Raw genomic sequence first — 27,944 nt, forward strand, 5'->3', positions numbered from 1 at the left:
TAAACTTTTAAATTACTTTTATAGGGAAGGAGGAAGGAAAAATGGAAGGAAATGAGGAAAATTAATTCACAATATACTTACTAGTATAATTTATAAAAGTTGTAACTTACCATTTGCCTCCATCCTAATTTTGTGGTTGGCAAAGCACTTTTAGATACCCTGATTGGTTTACAACTCCATTAGATAAATAACTCATTCACTTTATCATGTAAATGGAAAAAACATTGAGGCTACCTAAACTACATTACTAGGAGGTAATAGACCAATAGCTTAAAAAAAATCTATGGAGAACTCAAATGGTGTAATTTTGTAGAAAGACAAAGTGAAAGTCCAACAAAATATGTACCAGGAAATGGATACAGGGGGCGGGGACAAGGAAAGAGAGGTACACAAATGAAGGAGGAAAGGAGGGGAGTATGCAGTCAAGAACTCATGGGGCTGGGATGTAGCTCAGTGGCAAAGCGCTTGCCTAGCAAGTCCAACATCCTGGGTTTGATCCCCAGTACCAAAAAAAAAAAAAAAGAAAAAGAAAAGAACTCATGGTATATTATACCACAAAATGAAGAGAAGTAAGGGAAGGACTGGGCCAAATGGCTTGAGAATGGTGAAGGTGGTGACACTGATCAGGATGCTTTGTTGAATGGCACCTCCTTTGTACAGCTACATAAATGTCATAAACAAAACCAAGAACTCATCATTATATCTATATTAGACAGATTTTCATGACTTTCACCCTAACTATATACCTGCTACATTATTAGTCAGTTAATTTTCTGGAGACTGATTCTACAAGTCACTTAAATCTCTATTTTTCTTTCCCTAAGTCATAAAATACTTGACACAATGAGTTCAGTTCTTCCTTATTCACCAAATACTTATATCGCTTTCATTACATTCCAAGCACTTTACAGTAGTTATGGACTCACTCAAGCCTCATAACAACTCTTAAAAAGCATATACTATTACTGTTTTCATTTTACAGGCTAAGAAATGAAAATTCAGAGAGTTGAAGAATTTGTCCAAGAACATATACCTAGTAAATGCCAAAGTGGAATTTAAATATTAGTAGTCTACCTTCCTACTTCTGTACTAGTAAGCCCTTAATTTGGGGAGATTAATCAATCATTTTCTTTTCTTTTTTTTCTTTTTTTTTTTTTTTTGCCAGTCCTGGGGCTTGGACTCAGGGCCTGAGCACTGTCCCTGGCTTCTTATTGCTCAAGGCTAGCACTCTGCCACTTGAGCCACAGCGTCACTTCTGGCCATTTTCTGTATATGTGGTGCTGGGGAATCGAACCTAGGGCCTCATGTATACGAGGCAAGCACTCTTGCCACTAGGCCATATCCCCAGCCCAATCATTTTCTAGTCACAGTAAAATACATACAAAAATACATACCATGAAAAATGTTGAGCCATGTACTCCATAAAAGCATCTTGCAGAAAGAACTTAGTGGAGTATTCAAGACCATTTTTAACTTCCTGAATATGAAAAAGAGCCTGCAACTTCATTGACAAAACTCAAAGTGGATATAGTTCCCACATAATAATATAAATTACTCTATGGAACCAACATAACATTAAATGTAAACCATAGAACACATGATGACTTTTTTTTTAATTTGGAGAATAGTTGGTATTCAAAAGAATCTTAAAATCAGAATCTTTTTTTTAATCAGAATATTAAGATCTTTCACTAAAGAATTCCTTAGTCATTGCTCCTGTCATGTGATTAGTAAGTATTAAACAATTTTTAGACAATAGCATGCTATATGGCTCACTTGCTAGAGATGTTTTTCTATGTGATCTAAAACCTGCTTTATTGACTTTTATTTTCTTTTTGCTTGGTTTTAGAAAGTATTTTGTGATTCCTTCTCATAACCACTCTCAGAAAACTTACCATCCTGATTACATTTTTTCAAAACTAAAAATAAAATCATCAATGCCCCTGTACCTGACCAGCTGCTCTTGGCCAAGCTTGGTAGTACCCAAGAGTGGGGAAGCAGGCCGGGGTGAGAATGTGTTCATAGACCTCCAGAGTTTTCATGTCTGCATGTGTTTATAGGAACTCATCATATTCTCACATAATAATAATTACATGTATATCTACAAGGGAACAAGACTGGCTTTCTTATTTGAATTACTAAGATGCTCTTCTGATAGGTCATTGAGAGAAGCTCCAAATTGCTTTTTTGCTCAAGAAATGACATGATTAGAATAACTTCTGAGTCTCTCAAGATGTCTACTTAAAAGAGCATAAACATGTGCACATAAAATTTGCATAAACATTTATGTTTAATATACATTAAAAATCATGGGCTGGGCATATGGCCTAGTGGCAAGAGTGCTTGCCTCCTATACATGAAGCCCTGAGTTCGATTCCCCAGCACCACATATACAGAAAACGGCCAAGAGTGGCGCTGTGGCTCAAGTGGCAGAGTGCTAACCTTGAGCAAAGAGAAGCCAGGGACAGTGCTCAGGCGCTGAGTCCAAGGCCCAGGACTGGCAAAAACATAAAAATTAAAAAAATCACTCTCATTGGAGTCGTTTGGTGAGTTCTTTAAATTTAATTTTGTTGTCAATGTGATGTACAGAGAGGTTACAGTTACATATGTAAGGTACTAAGTACATTTCTTGTTGAACATTGTTACCCACTCCCTCATTTTCCTCCCATTTTCCCTCCCACACTCCCAAGTTGTAAAGTTAATTTCCAACATATTGTCTTGTGAATATCACTGTTGCATTGATTCTCCCTTTGTCCTTTGACTTTTCATTTTGTTATTCCCCTTCACTTCCCCAATTCAATGTATATACAAGACACAGGGTACCAAAATCAAATACAGTGACAACAGGGGATAAACCAAAGGAAAGAAAAAAGAAATAACTTCACACAGCACATTAAAAACAACAACAAAGGAAAAGCTCTTGTTTCCATATCTTGGAGTTCATTTTGATTAGCATCATCTTATGTGGTCATATGTACATTGCTATTGTACTTTTAAAATTATATGAAGCAAATGGAAAAGAGAAACAGACAGAGGGAAACAGAATAGAGATGGAAACCTAGCTATGTCTGTCTCTCAGTTAGCATCCTTCTGTCTTAACCTCCTTGTGTCCTATGATCTCTCTTTCCATAGGCATTTCCTATTCAAAACAGGGACAGGGACAACGCCACTGTTCAGCACCGCAACCCCAGGATACACAATGGCATCTGGCTCTGTTTATTCACCGCCTACTCGGCCATTACCTAGAAACACACTATCAAGAAGTGCTTTCAAGTTCAAGAAGTCTTCAAAGTACTGTAGCTGGAAATGCACTGCGCTCTGTGCTGTAGGAGTCTCCGTGCTCCTAGCAATCCTTCTCTCCTATTTTATAGGTAAGAACAAGTTTTAAGAATTATGTTGTCTGTTAATTGTAACACTATGCTACTATTTGGTTATTTTTTTAATAAGGAATCTATTCTGAATTTATCTTTTGTGAAAAAAGCTGCTGTTCATAATCTATAATAAATCACAGAGTGTAATTTTCTGCAGATGTAGATTAATATGAAAGCTGGTTGTATCAGGTACCTCATTTCCATAAAAAATCAAGGTTCTTTCTCAACCACAAACCATAGTGTGTGCTTGTGACTGAACTTATCTCTCATGAAACATGGCTGCTCTATGATATTTCCTGGGCACGAAGTCATCTAGGCCCTTGCAAGATTGAACACACTCTACAGAGCTCTACTATTTAGGCTCAATAGGGAGCTCTACTGAGTGTGCTATTACATGTCTTTCAGCCAGCTCAGCTGTCTACATAGAAAGCTCATCACTCAGGGACACCCCTGGGCTCTAGGAACAGTCTCCAGAGAAATGAGCATCCATCACACAATGAATGGATTGCATTCTCATTCCAATATGTGGATCTTTCTTTGCTGGTGTGGCGATCATATTTTCTCTTTCATAGCAACCTGTGATAGGAGCTGTTAATAGTAGTGGTAAATATTCCTGTTTTTCCAGCTATTTCATAGCATGATTTGAACATTTATACTGCTGGAAAATGTTTCTTTCTATTTTTTTAAATGGTAGAAATGACCCCATCATAGTTTAATCTGCTTGTAAGAGCCTATTGCATTGAAACACTAATATTGTCCACTGAGATAAGTCACAGACTGTGCAGTTTATACACCAAGAATAACAGCCAGTGATGCATCCTCAAGTTTACAAAGCAATCTGTGATGGCCCATGAAGTTCTATAGATGAAAAAGAGTGTCACCAAGCTATATGCAGACTACTGCAATGCCTCTGCAGAGAACCAGCGTGTCCCAAATACTGGCAATACTTAGAAATAAATTATGGACTTTGAAAAGTGAAGTAACCATTTTGAGTCACTATTGTTAATAGGGGGAAAAAACAGAATCATAGAGCATGAAAGAACCTCAGAGTGAGGAATGGCAGCTATGCAGCATGTTATATACCAAACTTTCCAATTCACTCCCCATGGAAGGCATGGCTAATGATTCAAAGCACTCTCCCATGAACCCGGAGACCCCCTCGTTATCCTCATCAGAGTGCTTCCCACAGCACCTCCAGCAGCCACTTCCCATCCGTTGGCTGTGAAAGCAAGATGAACCTTTTTGTCATTTTTTTAATCTAAGCTAACTTCTTCCTCATAATAGTGAGCAAACCAGATACCAAAGGGGTTTTCTCTTGCCCGAGTGAGCAATCACACGCTGTTTGAGAATCACCCAAGGTAAATGAGGAATTTTACAACCACACACATCAGTGTCCAGACAGGAATTTCTAGTATCCAATTAGAAAATATTGTAGCCATGAAGAGAACACTGCTAGTTAACCTCCTCCAAATAATTCTGTGTGAGTCATTCGTGTCTATCAGAAGGGTGCTAATATAGAATTTTAAGTGATTCTGAAAGGCACAAGCCACAAATGGGATGTGATAAACTGCCCATGTGTGTTTGTAAGTATAAAAAACAAATCAGGGCTGGGGATATGGCCTAGTGGTAGAGTGTTTGCCTCGTATACATGAAGTCCTGGGTTCGATTCCTCAGCATCACATATATAGGAAATGGCTAGACGTGGTCCTGTGGCTCAAGTGGTAGAGTGCTAGCCTTGAGCAAAAAGAAGCCAAGGGGGGGCTGGGGATATGGCCTAGTGGCAAGAGTGCCTGCCTCGGATACACGAGGCCCTAGGTTCGATTCCCCAGCACCACATATACAGAAAACAGCCAGAAGCGGCACTGTGGCTCAAGTGGCAGAGTGCTAGCCTTGAGCGGGAAGAAGCCAGGGACAGTGCTCAGGCCCTGAGTCCAAAGCCCAGGACTGGCAAAAAAAAAAAAAGAAGCCAGGGACAGTGCTCAGGCCCTGAGTTCAAGCCCCAGGACTGGCAAAAAAAATGATATATGCTAGAAAATAAAGGCTATGCAGGACTGGAATTCACTGTCAGGTTAACAGGTTCTGTGTTTCTGATTGCTAAACATCACTTGCAATTGTTAAATCTTCTGAATATCAGTTTAATACTATTTAATTTGATTTTTTATATGAGTGGAAGGAAAACATGGCATTTTAATGTGAGATTAGGTCATTATTACTTGTGAGACTTGTACTCCTTTTTTTTTAATTCTCTTTTTTTCTTTCTTTTTGTTTTTGTTTTCATCTTTGTTTTTGTTTTGATGGTATGGGGGCCTGAACTCAGGCCTTTGAGTTGCTAGACAGGCACCCTACCACTAGAACAAGATCCCCCAACCATTTTGATATTAGTTATTTTTCAGATAATGTCTTGTAATTTTGCCATCCAGGCTGGCCCTGACCATGTCCTTTTAGCCTCCCACATAGTTGAGATGACTATTGTGCATCCTCACACCCAGATTGTTGGTTGAGATAGAGTCTCACTAACTTTTTGCCCAGGTTGGCCTGACACCCTGACCCTCCCAATCCATATTTCCTGAATAGCTTGGATTACGGACATGAGCCAATGCACTTGAATGGACAGATTCTTTTCAAGGATCCATTACTGAGTAAAACCTCACACATTTCTTTTTTCTCCCTAAATTGCCTGAATTTTACTATTTGATAGTTAGAATCTTCTTTTTTATTCCTACTAGTATAATTTTTCCCTTTATTTTTATTTTCCCACACACAAAAACATGCCAGTTGTATATAGCTCATAAACTCATATACTCCTTTCAGTACAATAGATATTTACTGATAATTTCTTATGATCTAGTTATTTTAGTGCAAAGGAAGAGATATAATCCCAGAGTTATCTCGCAAAAGTTACTTTAATTATTGGAAATTAACTCATAATTTTATTGCTTTAATTAAGTACAAGTATGCTTAGAATTTTCATTGGCCTTGGTGCATCTCAATGACTAACACACTTAACACAGTGAGTTATTTTAAATCATGTAAAGAAGTTAATTTCTTCATTACTTAGCATAATAATTTTCTTTTGATTAAAGATGTTGCCTTTACCCTTGGGGGGAGAAACGAATAGGATACTTCTCTTGTGGAAGGATGTCCTTGTCTATTGAATGTGCTTGTCAAACAAAGGAAGAAAAGGGACACCTGACTACTCAGACAAATCACTATGTTAAAAACCAGAATCAATAAGAAGACCAATGTAATCATCAAACTACTTCACCACCTTTATCAAAACTGCAGCCATTCTCAAACTTGTTTTTTCCCCATTCTCTTAAAGGGTCTCTCATTCATACTGATTGTTAACATAAAGCCAAAGCTGAAGGACTGTTTTCTAAGGAGAGTGAATTATTCTAGAATATCCTAGAATTTTCTTTGTCATCTTGCCCGTTAAAGTCATAAGAATTTATAACAATGTAACTGTATCATGTCTCTTTTCTGTGGTGATAGTCTCCCAGGAGGAACAAGGTTGATAACTTCTGGAAGAGGAGGGGAAAGGGTTGCAATCAGGATTTGTTGTTCATATAGTAAAATTTTTGAGACTACAGAAAGGCTCCAAAAGAAAGTGAAAATTACACAACCACACACTATATAGCAAACCACTGTTAGCCTTTATATATCTGCCCTTTCAGATGTTTTTCATGCATTTATAGGTCAAGGTCCATGTGTTTAAATGCATTTACCAAATGTTCCATTTGATGAGGACCAGGTTTTCTTTCCAGGTCATCTAGTTCATTACACACGTGCCTATGGCACACTTAATGTGGCTCATGAATTTAAGGAATGTATTTTTAATGAAGTTAAACTCATATCTATACATAACTAGGGCTACCATTGGACAGTGTAAGTCTAGAGCATGGGTTAGTAAACAAGTGTTAAGTAGAAGAAGATCCTGAGCCATGTGTGAACAGAATTGGCAAACCATAGCAGATACATAATTGGATAGATCAGTTCGCATATACCAATTCAAAAACTCAAATGGACATGATGCAGACTTCTATTCAGCAGTCACATTGTGATTTTCTTTTGACAACTGAGCCCCCGATTCAGATCCTGCTTTAATGAGTTAAACGTTGAGGATGCCTTTACACAATGGAAAATGTACAGATGCCTTGCTATAAGCTGTTAAGTCCCATATGAACAGTGACACAAACCTATAAAAAAAAATCAATCTCACTTTTCCTAGTACCTAACACACTCCTTTTTTTTCTAGTCTGAAGCCAGGAAATTTTAAAGATGAACAAAAACCAGCAGTTGTTTGCCAGAGAATGAGTGGAAAAGAAATGATGTTCCTCGCTGTTAGTTTATTTCTGCTCACAGCAGTGTAGTGAAGAAGCCTTGGTCCTTATTCTTTTCCTCTTAGATGCTCTTTATTCTGGGTAGAAGATAACCTAAAGTTTTAAAAAATGACCAGAAATTGCATCCTGAAGCATAAACTTTAATAAGACATGATTAAGAGCAAATTAAAATAAAGGTCAGAATTAGGCCATTTGAAACTGCAACAAGTCCCTCAAGTCAAACTTCCATAATTGCATTATGCACATTTAACTTCATGAACATAGACCAAACTGCCTAGCCACAATTTATAAATGGATAAGAAAATCCCCTTGTGAAAAATACCAAAGATATTTGTGCATGCTCTTTCAATTTAAGGAACACTAGAGAAAACAAAAATCCTATTGAAACATATATGTCAGTATATCTTCTCCATGCTTAGCCCTTTTGACTTTTTTGTAGCCAACACTTCTTATGAAAACAGAGGGTTGGTTGTTCTTTTTTTTTTAAGTTTTATTGAGGTACAATTCACACACCAATTCCCTTTTAAATTAAGTCAGAGGTAGTTAGTGTAATTACAGTGTTAGTATATTTATAGTTATCCCACTTCTTTTAATATTGTCATTGCTTCCAAAAAAGAAACCCCAAATCCTTTCACAGTCTCCTTGAATTTCTTACCAACACTTCAGTAGTTCCCCTTCTATGAAAATCCTCTCACAAAAATCTCCATTGTTTTGAGGGATCAGCTTGTTATGTCAGCATTGTTCTGATGAGTTCCTAAGACATGCTGCTAACCAAAAAATTACTCATATTTTCAATAATTTTTTATTTTGAAAAAGGACATATGCAGTTATTTATTGCCTTTGAGCAGCTGCTGCCAACGGATTCCTAAAATAGATGTTGTCACATGTCTGCTGAAAAGGCTGTTTAACAACATATGCATTCCCTAGATCTAGCAAAGCATAACCTGTCGAATCCAGGTTCATTGCAGTTATGATTCCTTAGTCATTGCCTGGGCTACTTTTGTGTCAATTTGCATTTTATGAACATTCTTACCTCTCTGTGTACCTTAAAATTGATTGAGGTACTAACTATCTATATGCAACTCAGGGATAGAAAGAATAATACGTCAGCCCTTTATGCTTCATGAAAAATCAACCATTTAAATATATATGGCAAAATGAAATGTGTTGTGACATTCTTTTTTTCTTTTTGGACATGGCTTTATAATAAAAGTGCTGTTTTATTAGGTTATAGAACACAGCCAAGCAATGAATCACATTCCATTCTCACTAGTTTCTTCCCTTAACTCTTAGATGCATTAGATTCAGAAAAATACATTTTATCTGAAATGAAATGGTAGCACTGTGATGCTAATGTGATTTATCACACTGTAGAAGATATTAGTCTATGTTTTAGAGGATGGAAAACTATAAAATGTGAATTTGGGAATCAGTGTATCAATATTTTATTTTATCTTCATGTATGTGATATTAAGGGTGTATTTAAGCCCAACCTCATGATGAGTGAAGGCATAGATAAAATAGTTTACTTCTAAGAGAGGAGGAAGATACCAGTTTCAGAAAACATATTTTCATAAAATTCCAAGTTTGTAAGTCCAAAATCTAGCAAAAACCTAATTTTTATTCATATTGAAACCAGCATTTCATTGAGATTAAGATCTGCCTTCAAATACCTATACTCCTTTGCATCCACCAAAATGTCGGTGTGAGTTTGGAGAAAATAATTACTTCTGTAAATCTAACATGATATAAAAAGATAGAATTTTGAAAGATCAGTTAAATTTCATTTCAGCCTACAGTCAACTCTATATAATATTATATCAGTGCCTTCTGAATTTAACCAGAAGAAGCTATATTTATTTGTACTCAATTTTAACAGTATAAGTTTCTGTTGCTTTTCTACAAGCATAAGATAAAAGTACTTCTTTCTTCTGAGTTTATCTTAGCCTTTATTATTATACATAAAAAAAGAAGCATTCTCAAATTGAAGAAATTATATGACAGTACAAAGTGCATACCTCTTGTCCCAATAAAGATAATTTATTTTGCTCTTGGCTTGATGTGAAATCGGCTAAACTAAATAATATGTGAAAAAATACTAGCAGGTGCAAGACCTTCTAAACAGATTACTCTTACATGTAAATATAGGCATCTCCCTGACTTGAGATGATAACAGGAAGAAATACCCTTAAAGTCAGTTCAACTCCAGTTTATCCTTACATAAATATCTTGTCTGTGAAATACAGTGGTGTTTTCTTCTCTGTTTGAGGCTATCGTTTTTGTGCAACGTAGCAATGTCTCCTGACTAATGACAAGTGGGAAAGCATAATACAATATTTACCATTTCAGTGCTACATTGCATAAATATTTAATTGGTGTTGCATATGTCATTTGCTTTTACATTAGTGGTCCTGAGAGCTGTGCATTCAGTGAGAAATAGCTACATACAGAGCAGTGAAAGGAAAAGCAGCTATCATATATGCAGTTAAGAGAAAGACTTGATGGGTTGTGAAGAATTCTTCATGCATGTAGCATCAAATCCTGAGGTTTCATCGGCTCCATAGTCAAAGGTCTTATCCTAGAATTTAATAGATCAAACAAAGTTCATATAATTGATTAAATATTGTAATTCCTTCATCATCTTTGAATGTCTATGTCCTGTAAGTTTCTTAGTGTCTTTAGTAATGGAACCAACCTCTGTCAAGAAATGTCTTCTCCTCCCATCTATCCAGCATTCATTCAGCACTTACCTTTGCCAAGTGACAATTATGGGTGGGACACTGTGATAAGATAGTAAGACAGATAATGTCATTCTGGCCCTCTTTATCATTTTAGAAATTTTTGGAGAAAGTTAGCAATTATTTACATAAGGAGTATTTTAAAAGAACAGAATGAAGCTCAGTAATAAAGTGCCAGCCTAGCATGTATGCACAAGGCCCTGGATTCCATCCCCCGGACTCAATAAATAAATGCATATATAAATGAAGGGTAGGAGACTGGGAGGGTAGATAAAAGGCAGACCTTATTAAGTCTGAACATTAGAGAAAGATTTTCATGCTAAAACCTGAATAATAACTAGGATTATGTATTTTGACAAATGCTGACATCGGGACAAATTCTAAATATTACTATAGAATTCTACACATGACCTGAAAAATCAGTTGTCAAAGGTGAAAAAAAATCTCCATGTTTCTTTAGGAAAATAGTTATGGTTGTCCACTAGTTTGTTGAGTTGGCTAACTTCTTTGTTATATAGTGAACATGTACCTGTAGGAAGAAATGTTACTCTGTAAATTTTGGATGTTTAGATCTAAAAATGTTATAAGGATTTATAGTCTTGGTTTTTGCCTTCTATTCCCTAAGAATTTTATTTATGATGCATGTCTAGAAAGTGGTTTTTAAAATCTGTTAAATGATAAACTGTCTCCAAGTTATACTCAAACATTCATGAGTACTCTATTAATCTATTCTGAAGGAAATGGGTGTTGCTTATATTTCAAAAGATGTTTAGAGATAAAGGTCATGTTCTCTATTTGATCACCAAAGAGGTTAGTATACTGAATTTACACAATTGAGTTGAATCTAAAAGGAGAATAGATATTGCTCTGAGACTCTCTTGTTCATTTTAAACATGTTATCCTACAGTGCACCCAGGAACAATTCTATTTTTAGTTGCTTTATTATTTCTAAAGCAAATATTATTGTTGATAATTTTTAAAAGAAAAATCTTATGACATAGAAATCAGTGATTCATTCATACTTCCAGTGAGTAAATATTTCAAAAGACCTTAACACAGGTCTCCTTATTCAGTGTCTAGACTTTTTTCTTCTTTATTATAAGGCACTTTTTCTTTTTTCTTTTTTTTCTTTTCGCCAATCCTGGGGCTTGAACTCAGGGCCTGAGCACTGTCGCTGGCTTCTTTTTTTGCTCAAGGCTAGCATCTGCCACTTGAGCCACAGTGACACTTCCAGCTTTTTCTGTTTATGTGATGCGAGGAATTGAACCTAGTGCTTCATGCATGCAAGGCAAGTACTGTACCATTAAGCCACATTCCTAGCCCCCATAGGCATTTTTTCTAAGAAGATTCCAGAATTTCCTAATGGTGCATAGGATAATAACTAACTGAATGACAGAATAAGAATTTTCTTTAATTGTAAATTCTCTATTGTCATGACGAAGGCCATGGTAGATGTTATAATTTCTCAGACAAAGGGTGATTTTGTGCGCAACTGTTTCTACTGATATTTATATTTATGTTTCGTGCCATTTATTCTTTTTGTTGCCTTTCATTTATAGCAAAAGATTCTGATTTTACTTTAAGGCAATACTATAACATTTCCTTTTTTTCAAGTGAAAGCATGAAACTTTAGCCAATCACTACCCAGAAAATATGTTTTGTATGTAAATATGTCTATATATTATATTATATATACAAGTTACACTTGTATACATATGTTTGTGTGTATATATATTCACTGCTTGGGAAGCTGAAAACAGTATCTTTTCCTCTACGTCTCTTAATTTCACGTGTGTGTGTGTGTGTGTGTGTGTGTGTGTGTGTGTGTGTGTGTTTTAAAACCGAGTCTTGCTGGGTAGCTCAGGCTAGACTCAAACTCTCCTGCTTCATCATTGAGAATGCTAGGCTTACGGAACTGCAACACTATGTCAAGCTAGATCCGGAATCTTTTCATTAACTTCATTTCTTAAAGCTAACTACATGATGTACTTACTGAGCCTATCTGACTTCCATAGAACTTATCAGTGGGACCTATCCATATTAGTTTAGCCATTCCAAATAATTATGAATTTTATCATTATGCTCTGTTTTTAGAGTAAAGATGTTTTTAGTTGCTTTCACTTCTTCATGCCAGGTCTTTATGGGCTTGGAAAAGAATCACACGTAGAAAAGCAATGCATGTTTAAAGCAGAAAAGTGGGCCATTTATTTTTAGGTAAGGAGAGTGAGACCACCAAAGGCAGAAGCAAGCTGGCACTGTGAGCAAGTCTCCAGGGGACCAGAGCAGAAGCCTGCAGCTTCCTGCCTAGTTTGCTTTGAAACACATTTCTACAGCTGTTTCACAAATGATCATTAATACTCATAAAGATATGTTAATAATTAGGACAAAGTGCTCTCCAGGTGATCCCAGATGAATGGGGAGCCACTGTGATGCTGGCTTCGAAAGACCCTGTTCTATCCCTGTTGATTGGCAACATGATGGAACCTGTCATCTGACCTGACCTGGACAAGCTGATGGGAACTGCCAGTTACCATTTCCTGAAAATGTGGGGACATAGATTTACACTGCTTCTCACGTATCCCAGAACCTGATGTTTGAGTGGATGACAAATAAGAAATCACATGAATGCCTATGTTCAGAGTCCTGAAGGGTCATTCATGTGGTTTCAAGTTTCCTGCTCAATACTGTATTATACACACTTATATGATTGTGTGTGAGCACATATACATACCCTCAACATCCACAAATCATATGATGAATTTCTCACAGACGTTTCCCCTTAGAAGAGAACTGAACTATTCTGAAGAGGTTGTTTTTCTGGGCTTTTTTGTACGTTTTCATATGTTTTGTTAAATCACTAATTGACACAAACATTTGTTACATAAAAGTAGTATACAAACTGGGTATCTATGGCTCTGCCTGTAATTCTGGCTAATTAGAAGTCTGACCTCAGAAAGCATGGTTCAAATTCAGCTCCCAACAGGAAAGACCTTGAGACTCATACTGCCTATTAACCACCAAAATGCCAGAAGTAGAACTATGACTCAAGTGGTAGAGTACCTGTCTTAAGAAAAAAGCTGAGTACCCAAGCCCTAAATTCAAGCTCCAGTACACACACACACACACACACACACACACACACACACACACACACACACACACACACACACACGATGTAGCTCTAAAGCAACTGTGGAAGATAGGCATTCAGAGGAGTGCTACATGCCTTTAAATAATGAGCTGGAGCCTAAGGGATTTCAATGGCAAAGCTGCTAATAACTGTCACTAATGAGTCCTCTGTTATATACCTTTCATGATAGCAGCAGACTCCCTGGAATTTTGGCAAAGAAGGAACAGTATATGAATCTCGTAAATGATTTCATTCTATATTTTGACTGCTTTGTATGAAATAAGTTCTTACACCATCTGTAGTCTTTAATGTGGACAACTGTTACCTCAAGCAGTCTAATAATGACCGTTTCCTTTGGGCAGCTGACAGAAATGGGTTGACACGTTCTCTGTGTTAGATTGGAGAACCACTGCCTCTTTCAATCACTGAGCAGACCACCCTAAACAAGAGGAAACTAATGAAACATTAGGGGAATCATTGTGTTAGAAATCCTAACTTCGTTCCTTTGTTTTCCCAAGAAATCCTTGGTGGTCAAGGGGCAGCTGGAATGATCAGATCCTAAACAACATCTGTAGGTCTCTCCTCCTGTAGCTACACAGTCAGGAAAGAAAACACGTAATGAGTTTCAGAGACAGACCTTTTAATAGTATCATTTATCGAAGAACATGAAGTGCCTATAAGCAAAAATCAATCCTTATTCTCATCAAGCCATATAGATAATCAGTATGATTCCATTAATGACATCATACCAAAATGGAGGGAAAAGACAAATGTAATATATTGACAGCCAATCCTCTCTCTTTCCTCTTCCACTCCCTCCCACCCTTCACACCTCCCCCACATCTGTTCATTCATAAAGGTTGTCATTTCAGAATGTTGTATTTTAATTCTCAACGGAACTTTCTGTGTCAAGTGTTAGTTTTGTTTCATATCAAAATATTCTCTAGTTCACAAAGAGTGTAATTTTTCTTCCTCTTAATGATAACAGAACTATAACTAGGAAGGCTTGCAAAAAAAATACTGATTTTAAAATTACCATTTTTGGGTCAGCAAGGTATAGACTGTTGAAATAATATTAGCCTTAAAAGTTAATAACAAATAATAATGAATTTGAATGCCAAAATATTGCCTAACACATTCCGTCAACATGTATATAAACACAGCAGGAAATCCAAAACAAAAGCTAATTTATGGAAAACTATGTATTCCTAATGACAGTTTAGGCCAGTAGGGGTCCACGTTACAAACTGCAGTCTTTACATGAGACGCTTTCATTTTACATAAAAAACTTGGTTCTGGAAGTATGTATCAAATCAAATCATTGTCCTATATTTAAGAGTATTTTCTTTTTTTCTGTAAAACCTAATCATTCCACATATGCATCTATATATGTCTTCAGGAAACTGAAGCAAAACAATGAAAAAATCTGTTCTCGGAATTCAAGATACACAGGAATCATACATGCAAAATGATAATGTTGCCCTAGCAAGGCAGTTTTAAAAATAAAAATGAAGGAACAATACATGCATTCTCATCTGTTGACATCTATCTTTTTTGATGCCAGATGTTTTTACCCTAAATACACATATTTATTTTTAAAAAAGTATTAACATCTCCTAGAATATAAATCTGGAAGTGATTGAGATCATTTTGTGAAAGCTTTTAGTTTTAAATAAATATAATTTCAGCCTCAGAGAAACTGAGTCATTTGCCATAGTAATACAACTAACTAGAGCCAGAATTAAGACAGGGGACTCAGGTGTCTACTGACATGAACAAAAGGCTCTACCAGGCACCCCAATCTGTGTTGAAAATGATCTTAACTGTAAAGGCTCTAATTCTGCCTTTATTTTTCCTTTAACTTTTACTAAGAGGTTCGTCTTTGCTGTACTGGGATTGAACTCAGAGCCTGAGGCTTGCTAGGCAAGTGTTCTGCCAATTGTACCTTTTGTTCTTTGTTTTTCACATAGTCTTAAGTCTTTACCTGGATCAAGCCTCAAACCACTATCTCCCTCTCAGTAGTTGAGATTTACAGGTATGCCCCACCACGGCTGGCTCGTTAAGAAGTTCTTAATGAGTCCCCCTGAATGATTAATTTTATGTATCAGGGTACATCATAATAGATATGAAGTGAATTACAGGTGGAAACTCTAGACCATAGTATGCATAGGTGAACTCTTAAGGTTTTAGAGGGTAAATATGACTGGATTACAGATGCTTTCAAAATGATATTTTTAAGGTGAGTTTTTGTTTTTTTCTTTCTCCCTTCCTTCTCCCCCCCCCCAAGTCCCAACCCCCACCCCACCCCAGTCCTGAGGCTTGAACTCAAGGCCTGCATACTGTCCTTGAGCTGCTTTTGTTCAACTAGCTCTCTACCACTTGAGCCACAGTGCCACTTCCAGCTTTCTCTGAGAAGTTTATTGGAGATAAGAGTCTTGTGGACTTTTCTGCCCAACCTATCTTTGAGCCACAATCCTCAGGTCTCAGCCTCCTGAGTAACTTGAGTTTTTCTTAGCCCAAATTAATTTCCATCTTCTCTCATACTTTCTATCTTTATGGGCATGCTTGCTTGATCTGGTGATACTGAGGAGAAATTAGACAATAATAACAGCCCTGGTAAGTGCTTTACTGTGTTGCCAGAACCTTGGAGTGTTCTCCTTAGGGGTCTGGTGGCATAAGAAGCACTCGGGTAATGATGGCAAGGGTGCCTGCTTCGTTGTGCCTCTCCCAGCATTCCTGCGAATTTGCTGCATGGTTCTGGCAGATTGCTGGACGCTGTCACCTGCTGTCTCCCCACTTCTTTCCTATCCATATTCGGCAGGATATGAGAAATCAGGCATGCCAGTAGAAATAATAGTAGCTGTGGTAGCGACTTCAACAGCATGGTACCCAGAGATAAGATCAAAATTTGGCATCTTTTCCTTATACATCTATCTAAAAATGGCACTCAATTTGCTGGTTGTGGTATATAATTTTCTTTAATTATACATTGTTGGTTTCAAAGTGTTCCACATGCTGGTTTTTTAAGTGTCAAACCAACACATACTGGTTGAAAACAATGGCAGGCCCTCAGTTTCTAATGCCATGAGTTCTTTTCATCTCCATCCACCTTAAAAACTAAAAAGAATCCATGTGCAGTTTCTCTCACTTAAATGGCCTTGGATTCTGAAAGAAAATCTCTTTGTAAAATTCCACTGATATATTATCTTAATTCATTAGTTTGTTTATTTGTTTCCCTTCCTATTTACTGCAATAACCTACAGGTTTAAAAAAGTCTAAGAGAACATAGGATGAATGCTTCTTAATTATATGAAAGATCTAAATTTTCTACGTGTGACTACATTCTAAGAATACCATGAAGCAGCCTAGAAAGATACAGGGCAGGTATAGAGTCGGCCGTATGTAACCTGTTGATGGTTAAATAGCGATGCAAGTTAGATACTGTGATCTTCTTTCATCACTGATTTTGGTAACAGTATAAAAGGCATTGTATTTAATTTTGTAACAACATGTGTCAGATGTTACAGCTGAAAAGTGGTCTTAATTGAGTAGAAATTGTCTTGGAAGTCTGGGCTCATCTGCCCTTATAGAAAAAGAGAAATTTCACTAGGTACCATTAGAGGCTCCTGACTATGACACAGTAAATTCTTCTATTAGTCACCCCAATTTTTCAGGCACCAATTGAGCTACAATGACACAGGCCTCCAAGATTAAGCAAAATGCAAAAAAAAAAGGAAATATATATGCTAAGTTTTTCCCTTAACTATCCTCTCATGTCCCTACACCTAAAATCCTCTGCATTTATTACCTTTCTTCCAAACATCATACTCCTGTCTTCCATAGAAATATCTTTTTTTTAAACAAACTCCCAACCACAAAGATACACTTCTACTTCTTCCACCTACTTCTCATACTTCAAAAACCAAAATGCAATTCAAACGTGAAGTGGCATGTTTTAAGTAAAATAATACAAAGTGCTTTGGCAGTACAAAAGAGTTACTAAATCTAGGGAGAGTTCAACATGAATTCAGGTGCTAGTGAGATTTCCCCAGGCAGAGGTTTGAATAAGGCATCTCAGAAACCAGGAATTAAAGGAATGAAGGTACGAGAGGCAAGAAAATTAGGAGCATGATTTAAGTGGTGTATACACATATAGTCAGCTCCTAGAGGCTGCAAGATGAGGTATCTAGCCATCCATTGATGACTACATCTTAGAGATGCCCTTTGGGAAGATAACTGGCAACTCTTTGTGGACTAGCTTGAAAGATAGAAGGGCATCTTTTTTGAAGTAATGAAGGCTTCTCCTCTCCCAAGCTCCAATTCAGCAGACAATACATAAACCTGAAAGACTAGCAGGTAAGAACATAATGAAACATAAAAAGGAAAAAACTGGAAGAACCAAAGAAGTGAGAATGATTACTCAAGGAGGGGGAAAATTATGTGAGAATGGGAACTGCCATTGTATATAACAAGCTTTATAAAAGTGTATACATGTAAAATTTGGAGAAGATGAAACTAAGATGTTTTAATCTAAAACCCAAAATAAAGGTGCAATGATGAAAACAGCAAATGCAATTAGGAAAGCTCTTGCTGCAACTGATTGGATGCGAGGATGAGGAAGGAAGGAAAATTGAAGACTCAGTCTGTATTTTGAGGAGATGACTAATTGTGGCATCCGTTGAACACTGCTACAAATCTTTATTTCATTTTCTAACAAATCTATGAAGTGATTGCTCTAGTAGGCAAGAAAACAGAATTTCAGAAGCTAATTATCCAGTCACTCAGTAATCCATGGGACTCTGATTCAACCCAGAACTGACTTTATTAGCCAGGATGAAGTGACATTATACATCCATAAAGAACAGAAAGCAAAACAATTAAAAGGACGAGTTTGAGACCTTATTTAGTTATAGGATTTTGCTATTTATAAGAGGATTTTTTATTACCTTGCAATTTATAGATTATTATTTATTTAAAGGATTTCTGGTTTATAAGTCTGAAATGTAGGTCAGACCTTAAAAGAAGTTTTGATTACAGGCATGTATCTGAAAGTCTTCCATCCACCCGGAATTGAAAATTGAAGTCATAAAAGCAGTTGATATGAAAGAGCTCAGAGATAGACTGGTGACTATCTTCATTTGGGGAATACATAGAGGTAGAAATTGGTTATGTCAAGGAGAGTAAGTGACAAGTGGTATAAAAGATCCCTAAAAATATGAGTGGATAAATTAGTTATTAACTGTAGCATACCAAATTACCTCCAAAATTTGGTACTTTAAAAGAACAAACATTTATTGTCTTGAATTTCTGTGAGTCATTAAATCTGGTCCCAGCTTCAGCTGATGCCTCCACTTTAAGCTCTTTTGAGGTTGCATTCAGCTAGGCCAGAAGTCTCTTCTGAAGGCTCAACTGGGTGCTGGAGGAATCTGCTTCCCGGCTCAAACACAAGATTTTGGCAGGCATGACTCTTACCACATGGGCTTCTCCACACACATAATGTGTTCTTCTGAAACATTATATGACAGCTAGTTTTCCCCATGGCCAGCAGTGCAAGAAAGACATTGAGCAACTTTTAAAATAGAAACGCAAGTCTTTGCAACCTAAGGTCAGAAAAATGCATCCTATTATGTCCACCATATGCTTTCAATTACAAGCTAGTCACTAAATCAAGACTATACTCCTTTAGTATAGTTATATAAAGGGCAGTTATATAAAGATATGTGTGTGAGGAGATTGGGATTATTTGGAGCCATTTTAGAGGCATCTTACTACCATGCCTTAACAAAAAGGCTTGTTTCTTGTTTAAGATATTTATATCATTCTGGTTATTGTGGAGAAAGTTGTTTCACGCAAAGACCTAGACTAACAGAGTTGCTGCTTGGCACATTTTCTTTTTTATTTGTTTATTTATTTATTTATTTATTTATTGAACACAAATTTTTTGACAAGGTGTTGTGCAAAAAGGGTACATTTACATAGTAGGGCAGTGTGTACATTTCTTGTGATATCTTACGCCCTGTTTTTCTATCTCTTCTCTAGGTCAGGTAGACATATATACATTATACAATGTATCAAGAACATATACAGTAGCCACATGGCCCCGCCCAAGAAAGTTCACCTAGGGCTTTAAATGTAATGTCGATATTAGACCATATGTCGACAGTAGTCTTATATGAACATACATACATAGCTTTTGAGCTATTGTATTCCCCTGAGATGTCAATTTTTGACCTTTATATGTTGAGTAATTGTTTGGTTTTAGTTACATACTGTTGGGTCGCTGCCCCAATCCTGTTGGGAATACTATTTGACAAGCAGTTTTTGGTTTCACAGACTTGGTCTCTACTGTCTCTCCGTCTCCCTTTGTTAACAGTCATATATGAGGGAGATCATGCCCCTTTGTTTTCTATGTTCTAGGCTTGTCTCGCTCAACATTATTTGTTCAAGTTCTGACCATTTCCCTGCTAATAACAGTATTTCACCATTCCTAATCGCTATGTAGTATTCCATTGTGCATAAGAACCATATTTTTTGGATCCATTCATCTGTGGAGCGGCATCTGGGTTGTTTCCATATTTTGGCTATTGTGAATTGTTGGCACATTTTCTTGATCACTGCTTGGAATGCAATAGTTTCATATAGGCTCGTGAATTTTCCTTCTATAAATGATACATACTAATTGAACCCACATTTTATGGCCCAAGCCTAAGTTATAAGGCTTCAAAGAAGCAGGGATGACTAAATTTGCTATAGGAAATGCTTGTGAAATGCCCTTAGGACTTCCATAGAGGGACTCAGGGACAACTGAGAAATAGTCAAGAGGGAGGAGAATTACTGGGGGAGAATAAAGACAGGTGACCTTCACTGCTGAAGTGTGAACTGAATAAATGTTAGTACCCAGCTAGTGGATCTGGCAATTTCATTACAAAGGGAGAGGGAGAAAGGCAGAAGCTTTAGTAGAATGAATGTAAATAATAGTGAAGAGAAAGTAAGGATTGTTCACTAAGAAAATGTAAACAGCATAGACCACATTGTGGTGTCTTCTTTTGAGAGTTGTGGCAGTAAATGGAAGGAAATTCCTAAGTAATTTGAAAGGAATAAAAATGAAGAGTTACTTCTAAATCCCAACTCCATAGTGGAGCATGGCATTTACACATTTCCTCAAAACTCTGTAATGTGCACACCCTGCTAGCATTGTTTTGAGCATCTTTATCTAAATCGTTCATAAACATACTTAATTGTATTTAAAAATACATAACACAAAAACTACCAGCTTAGCACTTTAAAGTGTACCACTTATGGTGTGGTTTACCCTGTTATGCAACAAATCACCAAGACATTTACATAACACAAGACTGAAATTCTATACTTATTAAATAACTCTTATTGCCCCCCTCCCTACTAATTAACATCATTCTACTTTGTTGCTCAGACTTTGAGAAGTCTATAGTCCAGATTAGTGGACTCATACAGTATTTGTCTTTTGTGAATAGCTTATTTCATTTAACATAATGTCCTCAAAGTTCATCAATGCATTCAAGAAAGGATTACTGGATCATATGGTAATTCTATATACTTCTTAAGCAATCACCACATTGTTTTCCACGGAGGTAAACAAAGCTTTCCATTTGTCCACACCTTTACCAAGAAAAAAAATCATGTTTTTAATTTACAAATCAACCTGTGTGGGCCATGGTATGACCATCATCAACATAATACATCAACTTGTTTAATCTACTAATTATTTATTAGATGAATTACTATTAAATACATTTTCATTCAAGCATTATATCATTTAGAAAAGCAAACTAGAGCCTGGCATGGTGGTTTTACTCCTGTAATCCCAACTACTTAGGATCACCTTTGTATATGACTAGACTCTGAAATTCATCTGCAGGTGGAATTAGGATCACCTTTTTACAAGATTTGTCTGTTTTATTGTATTAGCAAAGGGTTCATTCATTTACGTCGCTGAGTAGAGTCCATTGTAAGCCTGCACTAAAATTTAACTATTCCACTGCTACACATGTCTAGTTGTTTCTAATCTGCAACCATTACAAATAATGTTCTGTCAAACAACTAAACAAACATAAAAAGGTCTAGGATAGACCTATCAGAGGATCACAATAGCTCTGCAGCTATGTACATATGATTATATAAGATGAAGCTAAGCAAAATGAACTCCAAGGACCCAGGAGGACTTTATTGTTGTCGTTACGTTTATTGTACTAGGTGAATTTCCTATGGCATACCCCATATAGTTACTTTATATGATTTTGGTACACTGGATATTGTATATATGCTTACCTGAACTTGGAAAGGGAAAGAAAAATGAGGGAGGGTGTAATAAATATGACAAGAAATGTACTCACTACCTTATTATGTAACTGTACCCCCTCTGTACATCATCTTGTCAATAAAACTTAATTAAAAAAATAATGTTCTGTAAACATGCTTTTCTGAGCATGTTTGTGCTTGTCTCTTCTTGTCTCTCTATTACATAGGTAGACAGACTTTTATAGATCAACAGGAAATTTAACCATCACAACTAAGATATTTTTAATATGAGAAAATACATTCTAATTCCAGCTGATTTATGATTTTGCAAAACACAACCAGTTGCAGTTGGTAAAATTCTTGTATTTAGAAGCCAATTTTAACATATGGACAACTGCTGATCACATTTGCCACTCTAAAAAGATTTAACAATGTCTGTTTTAAAATGGTAAAGATTTCTTTCTTGTAGAGGGAAATTAAAACCATTTGAATTCAGAGCATTTCTGATAAGTAGTAAAAAATTAGAGTAGAGGAAAGGGAATCCTGAAATTCAGGTCAGTGATGGCATCAGAAGGCCTCTTCATTACACTTACTTTACAAAAGTCATTGACCCTTATTGCTACTTTTATCCCACACAACAGATTTCACATTCCTTGTCACACAGTATATTAGGAAATATTAGTCATTTAGGCACTTAAAAAATATAAAATCACACTGCACAGATATTGCTACAATTTATAAATTCTATTCTGCCTTGAATAATATTTTGGATATGAATTTGCACCCCTACGTAATAATATCATGTACAAGTATATGGCAATGACAATATAGAATGGTAAATCATGATACCAGGATTATTTAAAGATTATACCTATATGGACACTATCTCTAGAACTTTAGACTTTACAAGTGTGGTGTTTACATACAAAACTTTTATTTATTTTTATTTATGCAATTTTTTGTGTCTGTCATAGGGCTTAAACTCAGGGCCTAGGCACTGCCCCTGAGCTTTATTGCTCAAGAATAGCACTCACTTTGAGCCACAGCACCACTTCTAGTCTGCCGGTGGTTAATTGGAGATTAAGAGTCCCCTGGACTTACCTGCCAGTGCTGGCTTTGAACTGCAATCCTCAGATCTCAGCCTCCTGAGTAACTAGGATTACAGATGTGAGCCACTGGCACCCAGCTTTATTTGCGTAACTTTTATTTTTATTTTTTTTTCAAATTTTTATTATCAAACTGATGTACAGAGAGGTTACAGTTTCATACATTAGGCATTGGATACTTTCTTGTACTGTTTGTTACCTAAATGACCATTTTCAGAACTCCTGAAATAAATGTTTTGAAACATTACAGGCTAATGTATAAGTATCTCATGGAAAAAAAAAATGGTGCCTATATAACACCCAGATGTTACCTGTTAATGTCCCTGACCCCCCACGCTGCCTCTGCCTTCTCTCTCCTTGATGTAGCAGAGGAGCATTTGTAGCCTGAGGCCTCTCAAAGGTTTCATTTCCCCTTTTTCTGTATGATGATCCACACTCCACTTCTCTCTGGTAAAGCAAACAGTGGGATAGTAGTCCTGTGCCTTTGTCATCAGGGGATTTAGATATAAGGCCAAGTTCCACGTCCTAGTAGCTTGGAGCCTTATATTCTTTATATCTGATCTCCAAGACACTATTTTGTCAGCTTTAAAGGAAGAAAAATTAATAGTAGATTTTCTATGGGATATTTGTGAGGCTTACATAAGGTGGAGCAAACAGTGTTGTTTACTGTACAATTTCTTTCACTTAAAAAACTTGAATCATGATGTTCTGATGCCAGCTTAAGAAACACCCCGTGATGGAGAATGAATGATATTGCACCTACCATATACCAACTTCCCTAAGCTTTCCTCCCAGAAGGACAAGGAACTCAGAGGACAGAGCTCCTGGCTATACCTGCTCACTCTCCCTCCACCCTTCATGGGGACATGTGTGAACCCAAGATCCTTGATAGTATCCTTGAAGAATATCACCAAATACTTTCCCACGGGTTCAAATCTGCTTTCCAGCTCAGGACTGAAGAATTAGATTTTTCTGTTTGCACATGTATTTTATTTAGCTAATTTTCCCTTTATTTGTTTGCCAAGATATCCCATGTAGTTTTATTACACCACAGCTCAGAAATTTCTGGAGCATTCATGACTTCTTTTGAATTTGCTGCCTGCCCCCATTCTTCTCTCTCATTAATGCTACCAATTAGTAGACGGCAGTGTTTGCCAATCTTGAGTTGTACATAGTACCAAACACCAATAATATCTATTTTGTCGATGATATCCTCAGACCAAAAAACTTGTTGTTTTCTGTTTCTAATGAAGTATTAAAAGAAGATATAACATTATTGGGCATGATTCTCATTTTACAGCATCTTAAGTAGAACCAGAATCCCATCTTATTGGGATTTTTTGCAATAAAAAATATATAACAAATCTGTTGCCCATCTGGCAAAAAAGTAAAATAAAATAAAATAGCTCTTTTAATATAAACCTTGTATGATGCCTTAACATTTCACATCTGTGCACAATCCTGTGAATTTTCTCTACCCTTCAAAACCTATTAAAAACAATAGTATGAGCAAATTGCTAATTCAGGAAGACTTCTTATGTTAAAAGATCACAATGATGATAAATTATTTAGCATGGAGAGTTTGACCCTATTGGAATTCAGGGACTTCTTGACTTAAAAAGGTGTAACATCCTGAGAAACCCATTGGAGATTGAAGATACTGGAAGTTGAAAATGCTTTTGCTACGCCTAAACTCCCAAACATCTTAGCCAAGCAGCACATGCTTTTTTAACTTGTGTGTTTTGTGGCTGAAAAGAGCTGTTGTTCTATATTCTAGCATTGGGAGAAAATATCTTAACTATATATTTGCTAGTCAGGAAAAAAAAAGATTCAAAATCAATGTTAATGTTGAAAAATTGGAGGTCGAACCATTCTAAGTCAGAAACAGCCTGTATTGATGGTTGCTCTGCTCAAGTATGTCTGTCAAACCTTTATTGTATGCAGAACTAGCTCCCATTATTTTGTGCAAAACTGCTAAAGTATCTCAAACCTTGAAAAATGTATGGCGTGATAAATGTTTAGAAAGCTCCTGACATTTTGCCATTCAAATACTACATAATTTAATGCAAAGTGACACATGAAGCTATACCTCTTTACAGGATGAAAATGTACAAATGCAAAAATTACAAAACCTGTATCTTAAGCCATGAGTTTAAGAGGAATTTCTGGCACAGTAAACAGGAAGTATGAACACATACATTTGTTACAAATATACATCATAGACATCTGTTTAGTATCTATATTGTTACATGCTTTTATATTAGATGTTATTAACAAAAGAATATGGAACTCATAATCAAATACCCTAAATTATTGAATTTTTAATTCAGCCAGTCATAAGCAGTTACTATAATCTTTCACCCAGCTCCTTTTTATACATTAAAGAAGCTGTTAATTATTAATAATATGCCATCAGTCTTAGTCATTTGTATATCTGCTTTATATTTTCTTTAAATTACTATAATATCTGCAACTGTATTTTCTTAGATTTTATATTTTCAAAAAGATTAGGGTTGGGCACCTGTGGCTTATGCCTATAATGCTAGCTACTCAGGAGGCTGAGATCAGAGAACCACAATTCCAAAATAGCCTTGGCAGGAAATTCTGTGAGACTCTTATCTCCAATTTGCCAGCAGAAAGCTAAAAGTAGAGGTTTCACTCAAATGGTAGCCTTCAGTGGGGAAAAAAAAGAAAAGCTATAGGAGGGCACACAGGTCCCAAGTTCAAGCCCCAGTACTGGGACAAAAAAAGTAAAAATTTAAAAAAAACAAAACCCTCTACTGTTCAATACTTAAGACCTACATAGATTTTAGGCACTGTATCCTTAAACCATATTTTCAAATCACATCAAAGAGTGAACTAAAATAGTCTCATGAAAGACACTCAGCCCATTTAGGTTGGTTTCCTCCACCTGAATGAGGAGAAGGAATTTTTAAGTGGGCAAGAGCACCGTAGACAAAAGAGGCAGTTACGGAAAGGGTGCCTGGTCTGAACAGGTAAGTCCATGTGGTTCAATAATCTAGAGTCTAGAAGAGCAAAATGAAACACCTATGCAGTAGAAACAGCATTTCTGCATGACAGCTTAACTTTATATAGTCTGTCTAGAATTTCACATTCATAGGGCAATTTTAACAAGCTTTAATTTTAAGTCACCCTAATGTTTGTCAAAGATTAAGTCCTAGGCTAAGGACTGAGCAAGTCTAACATTTCCACAGCCTCTGCTCTTTATTCTGTGCCAAGTTAACTTGGTTATTGAATCATTTGTTACTACATTCTCACGATACTTAGTAATAATTTCTTTACAGTGACAATTATGCTGCATCTAAAAGTGTTTTTAAAATGCTTATATGTCTTCCTCATCTCTTTGGTAAATTCTAACATATACTGAACAAAATACAATCAAAGAAGTTCTTTTCTGTGATATTCCTGTCCACCATGGGTGTGCCTGTGGATAATCATTCCTCCTTGAGAAATTATTTGTAAACTCTACATTCTGTGGAGCACAGATGAGTGTTTAGTAATTGTGAATGGTTAATATGCCAGTGATATGTTCTTCTGAATATTTTAAATCAGAAAAACAATGTATTGAATTTTAAGATATATTACATATATAAATATATAATTATATCCCATAGTCCTATGCTTTCACGTGCTCTTATAATTATATTTTCTGAATATTTAAATAAAGAAAAATAGTAAGCAATAAATTTTTTGAATAATTACTTATTTATTGTCAAAGTGATGCACGGAAGGGTTACAGTTTCATATGTAAGGCAGTGGGTACATTTCTTGTACAATTTGTTATCTCCTCCCTCATTTCCCTTTCTCCCTTCCCCTCCTCCCCTCCCCAGTGAGTTGCTCAGTTGGTTTATACCAAATGTTTTGTAAGTATTGCTTTTGGAGTCTTTTGTCTTTTTATCCTTTGTACCTTAATTTTGGCATTCCCTTTCCCTCCCCTACTTCTAATACCAGTATATATAATATCCAGGGTACTCAGATGAGATACAGTGGTAGCAGGGGGGCAACGATAGGCAGGGGATACAAGAGGATCATCAACAACAAAAAACAACTACGGTTTCACATAGCATGTTGAAAATAATTACAACAATGATATAACACTCGGTTCCATAACATGAAGTTCATTTCACTTAACATCATCTTATGTGTTCATAAGGGCATAGCTATTGGGCTCTTGTGATCTTCTGCTGCTACAGCCTAAACCTGTACTAATTATTCCTTATGAGGGAGACCATAGAATCCATGTTTCCTTGGGTCTGGCTCACTTCACTTAGTATAATTTTTTCCAAGTCCTTCCATTTCCTTATGAATGGTGCAATGTCATTCTTTCTGATAGAGGCACAAAATTCCATTGTGTATATGTACTACATTTTCCTGATCCATTCGTCTACTGAGAAGCATCTAGGTTGGTTCCATATTTTAGCAATGACAAATTGAAGCAATAAAATTTTAATGCATGTATGTTATCGCTAAATTTGTAACATTGTCCTACCCACACCAGAAACTCACACAAACTCATGGTGTTTTATTTGTGCCACAAATTGTCATAAATTCAAAAACGACACATCCTAAACTTAGGATACTTCACTTTCATTACATGTTACACATCTGAATCCATTCCAATCATTCTTTATGCCAACAAATTCCCCTAGAAAACCAGTTTTTGCTGGAACATAAAGCATCTGTCTTGTGAGGATGTAGATTAGTTGTGTGACAAGAGTATTGAATTATACATATATGCAAGGAACCTGTGGTCAACCTCACTTGGCAAATGTGCTTCAAAGCATCCTACCCCTTACTTCTAAGATGGGGGAAAAACTCAGACAAATTAGAGAAAACAATGATTCATTCCTAAGCCTTTTCTGGTACCAATTAACACAGTAATATTCAATCATGATTGAAACGTTGCCATATTGCATGACATTGCTGAGTAAATTGCATGTGTTTGAGGAACTGTGTTTTAT

The 27,944-nt window shown here is 36.3% G+C and overlaps 1 protein-coding gene across 4 annotated transcripts in view; it reads left to right on the forward strand.

Annotated features, from left to right (window-relative positions):
• The window catches only part of Tenm3 (teneurin transmembrane protein 3), a 585,882-nt gene that overhangs the window by 430,805 nt on the left and 127,133 nt on the right, over nucleotides 1-27,944 (forward strand). For all 4 annotated transcript variants that reach the window (XM_048330896.1, XM_048330895.1, XM_048330894.1 and 1 more), the window contains one exon: nucleotides 3,133-3,371. In XM_048330896.1, the coding sequence (XP_048186853.1) occupies nucleotides 3,133-3,371 (239 nt within the window). The remainder of the gene's footprint in view (nucleotides 1-3,132; nucleotides 3,372-27,944) is intronic.

Source organism: Perognathus longimembris, chromosome 21, assembly GCF_023159225.1.
Source record: "Perognathus longimembris pacificus isolate PPM17 chromosome 21, ASM2315922v1, whole genome shotgun sequence".
In the NCBI taxonomy this organism is placed as follows: domain Eukaryota; kingdom Metazoa; phylum Chordata; class Mammalia; order Rodentia; family Heteromyidae; genus Perognathus; species Perognathus longimembris.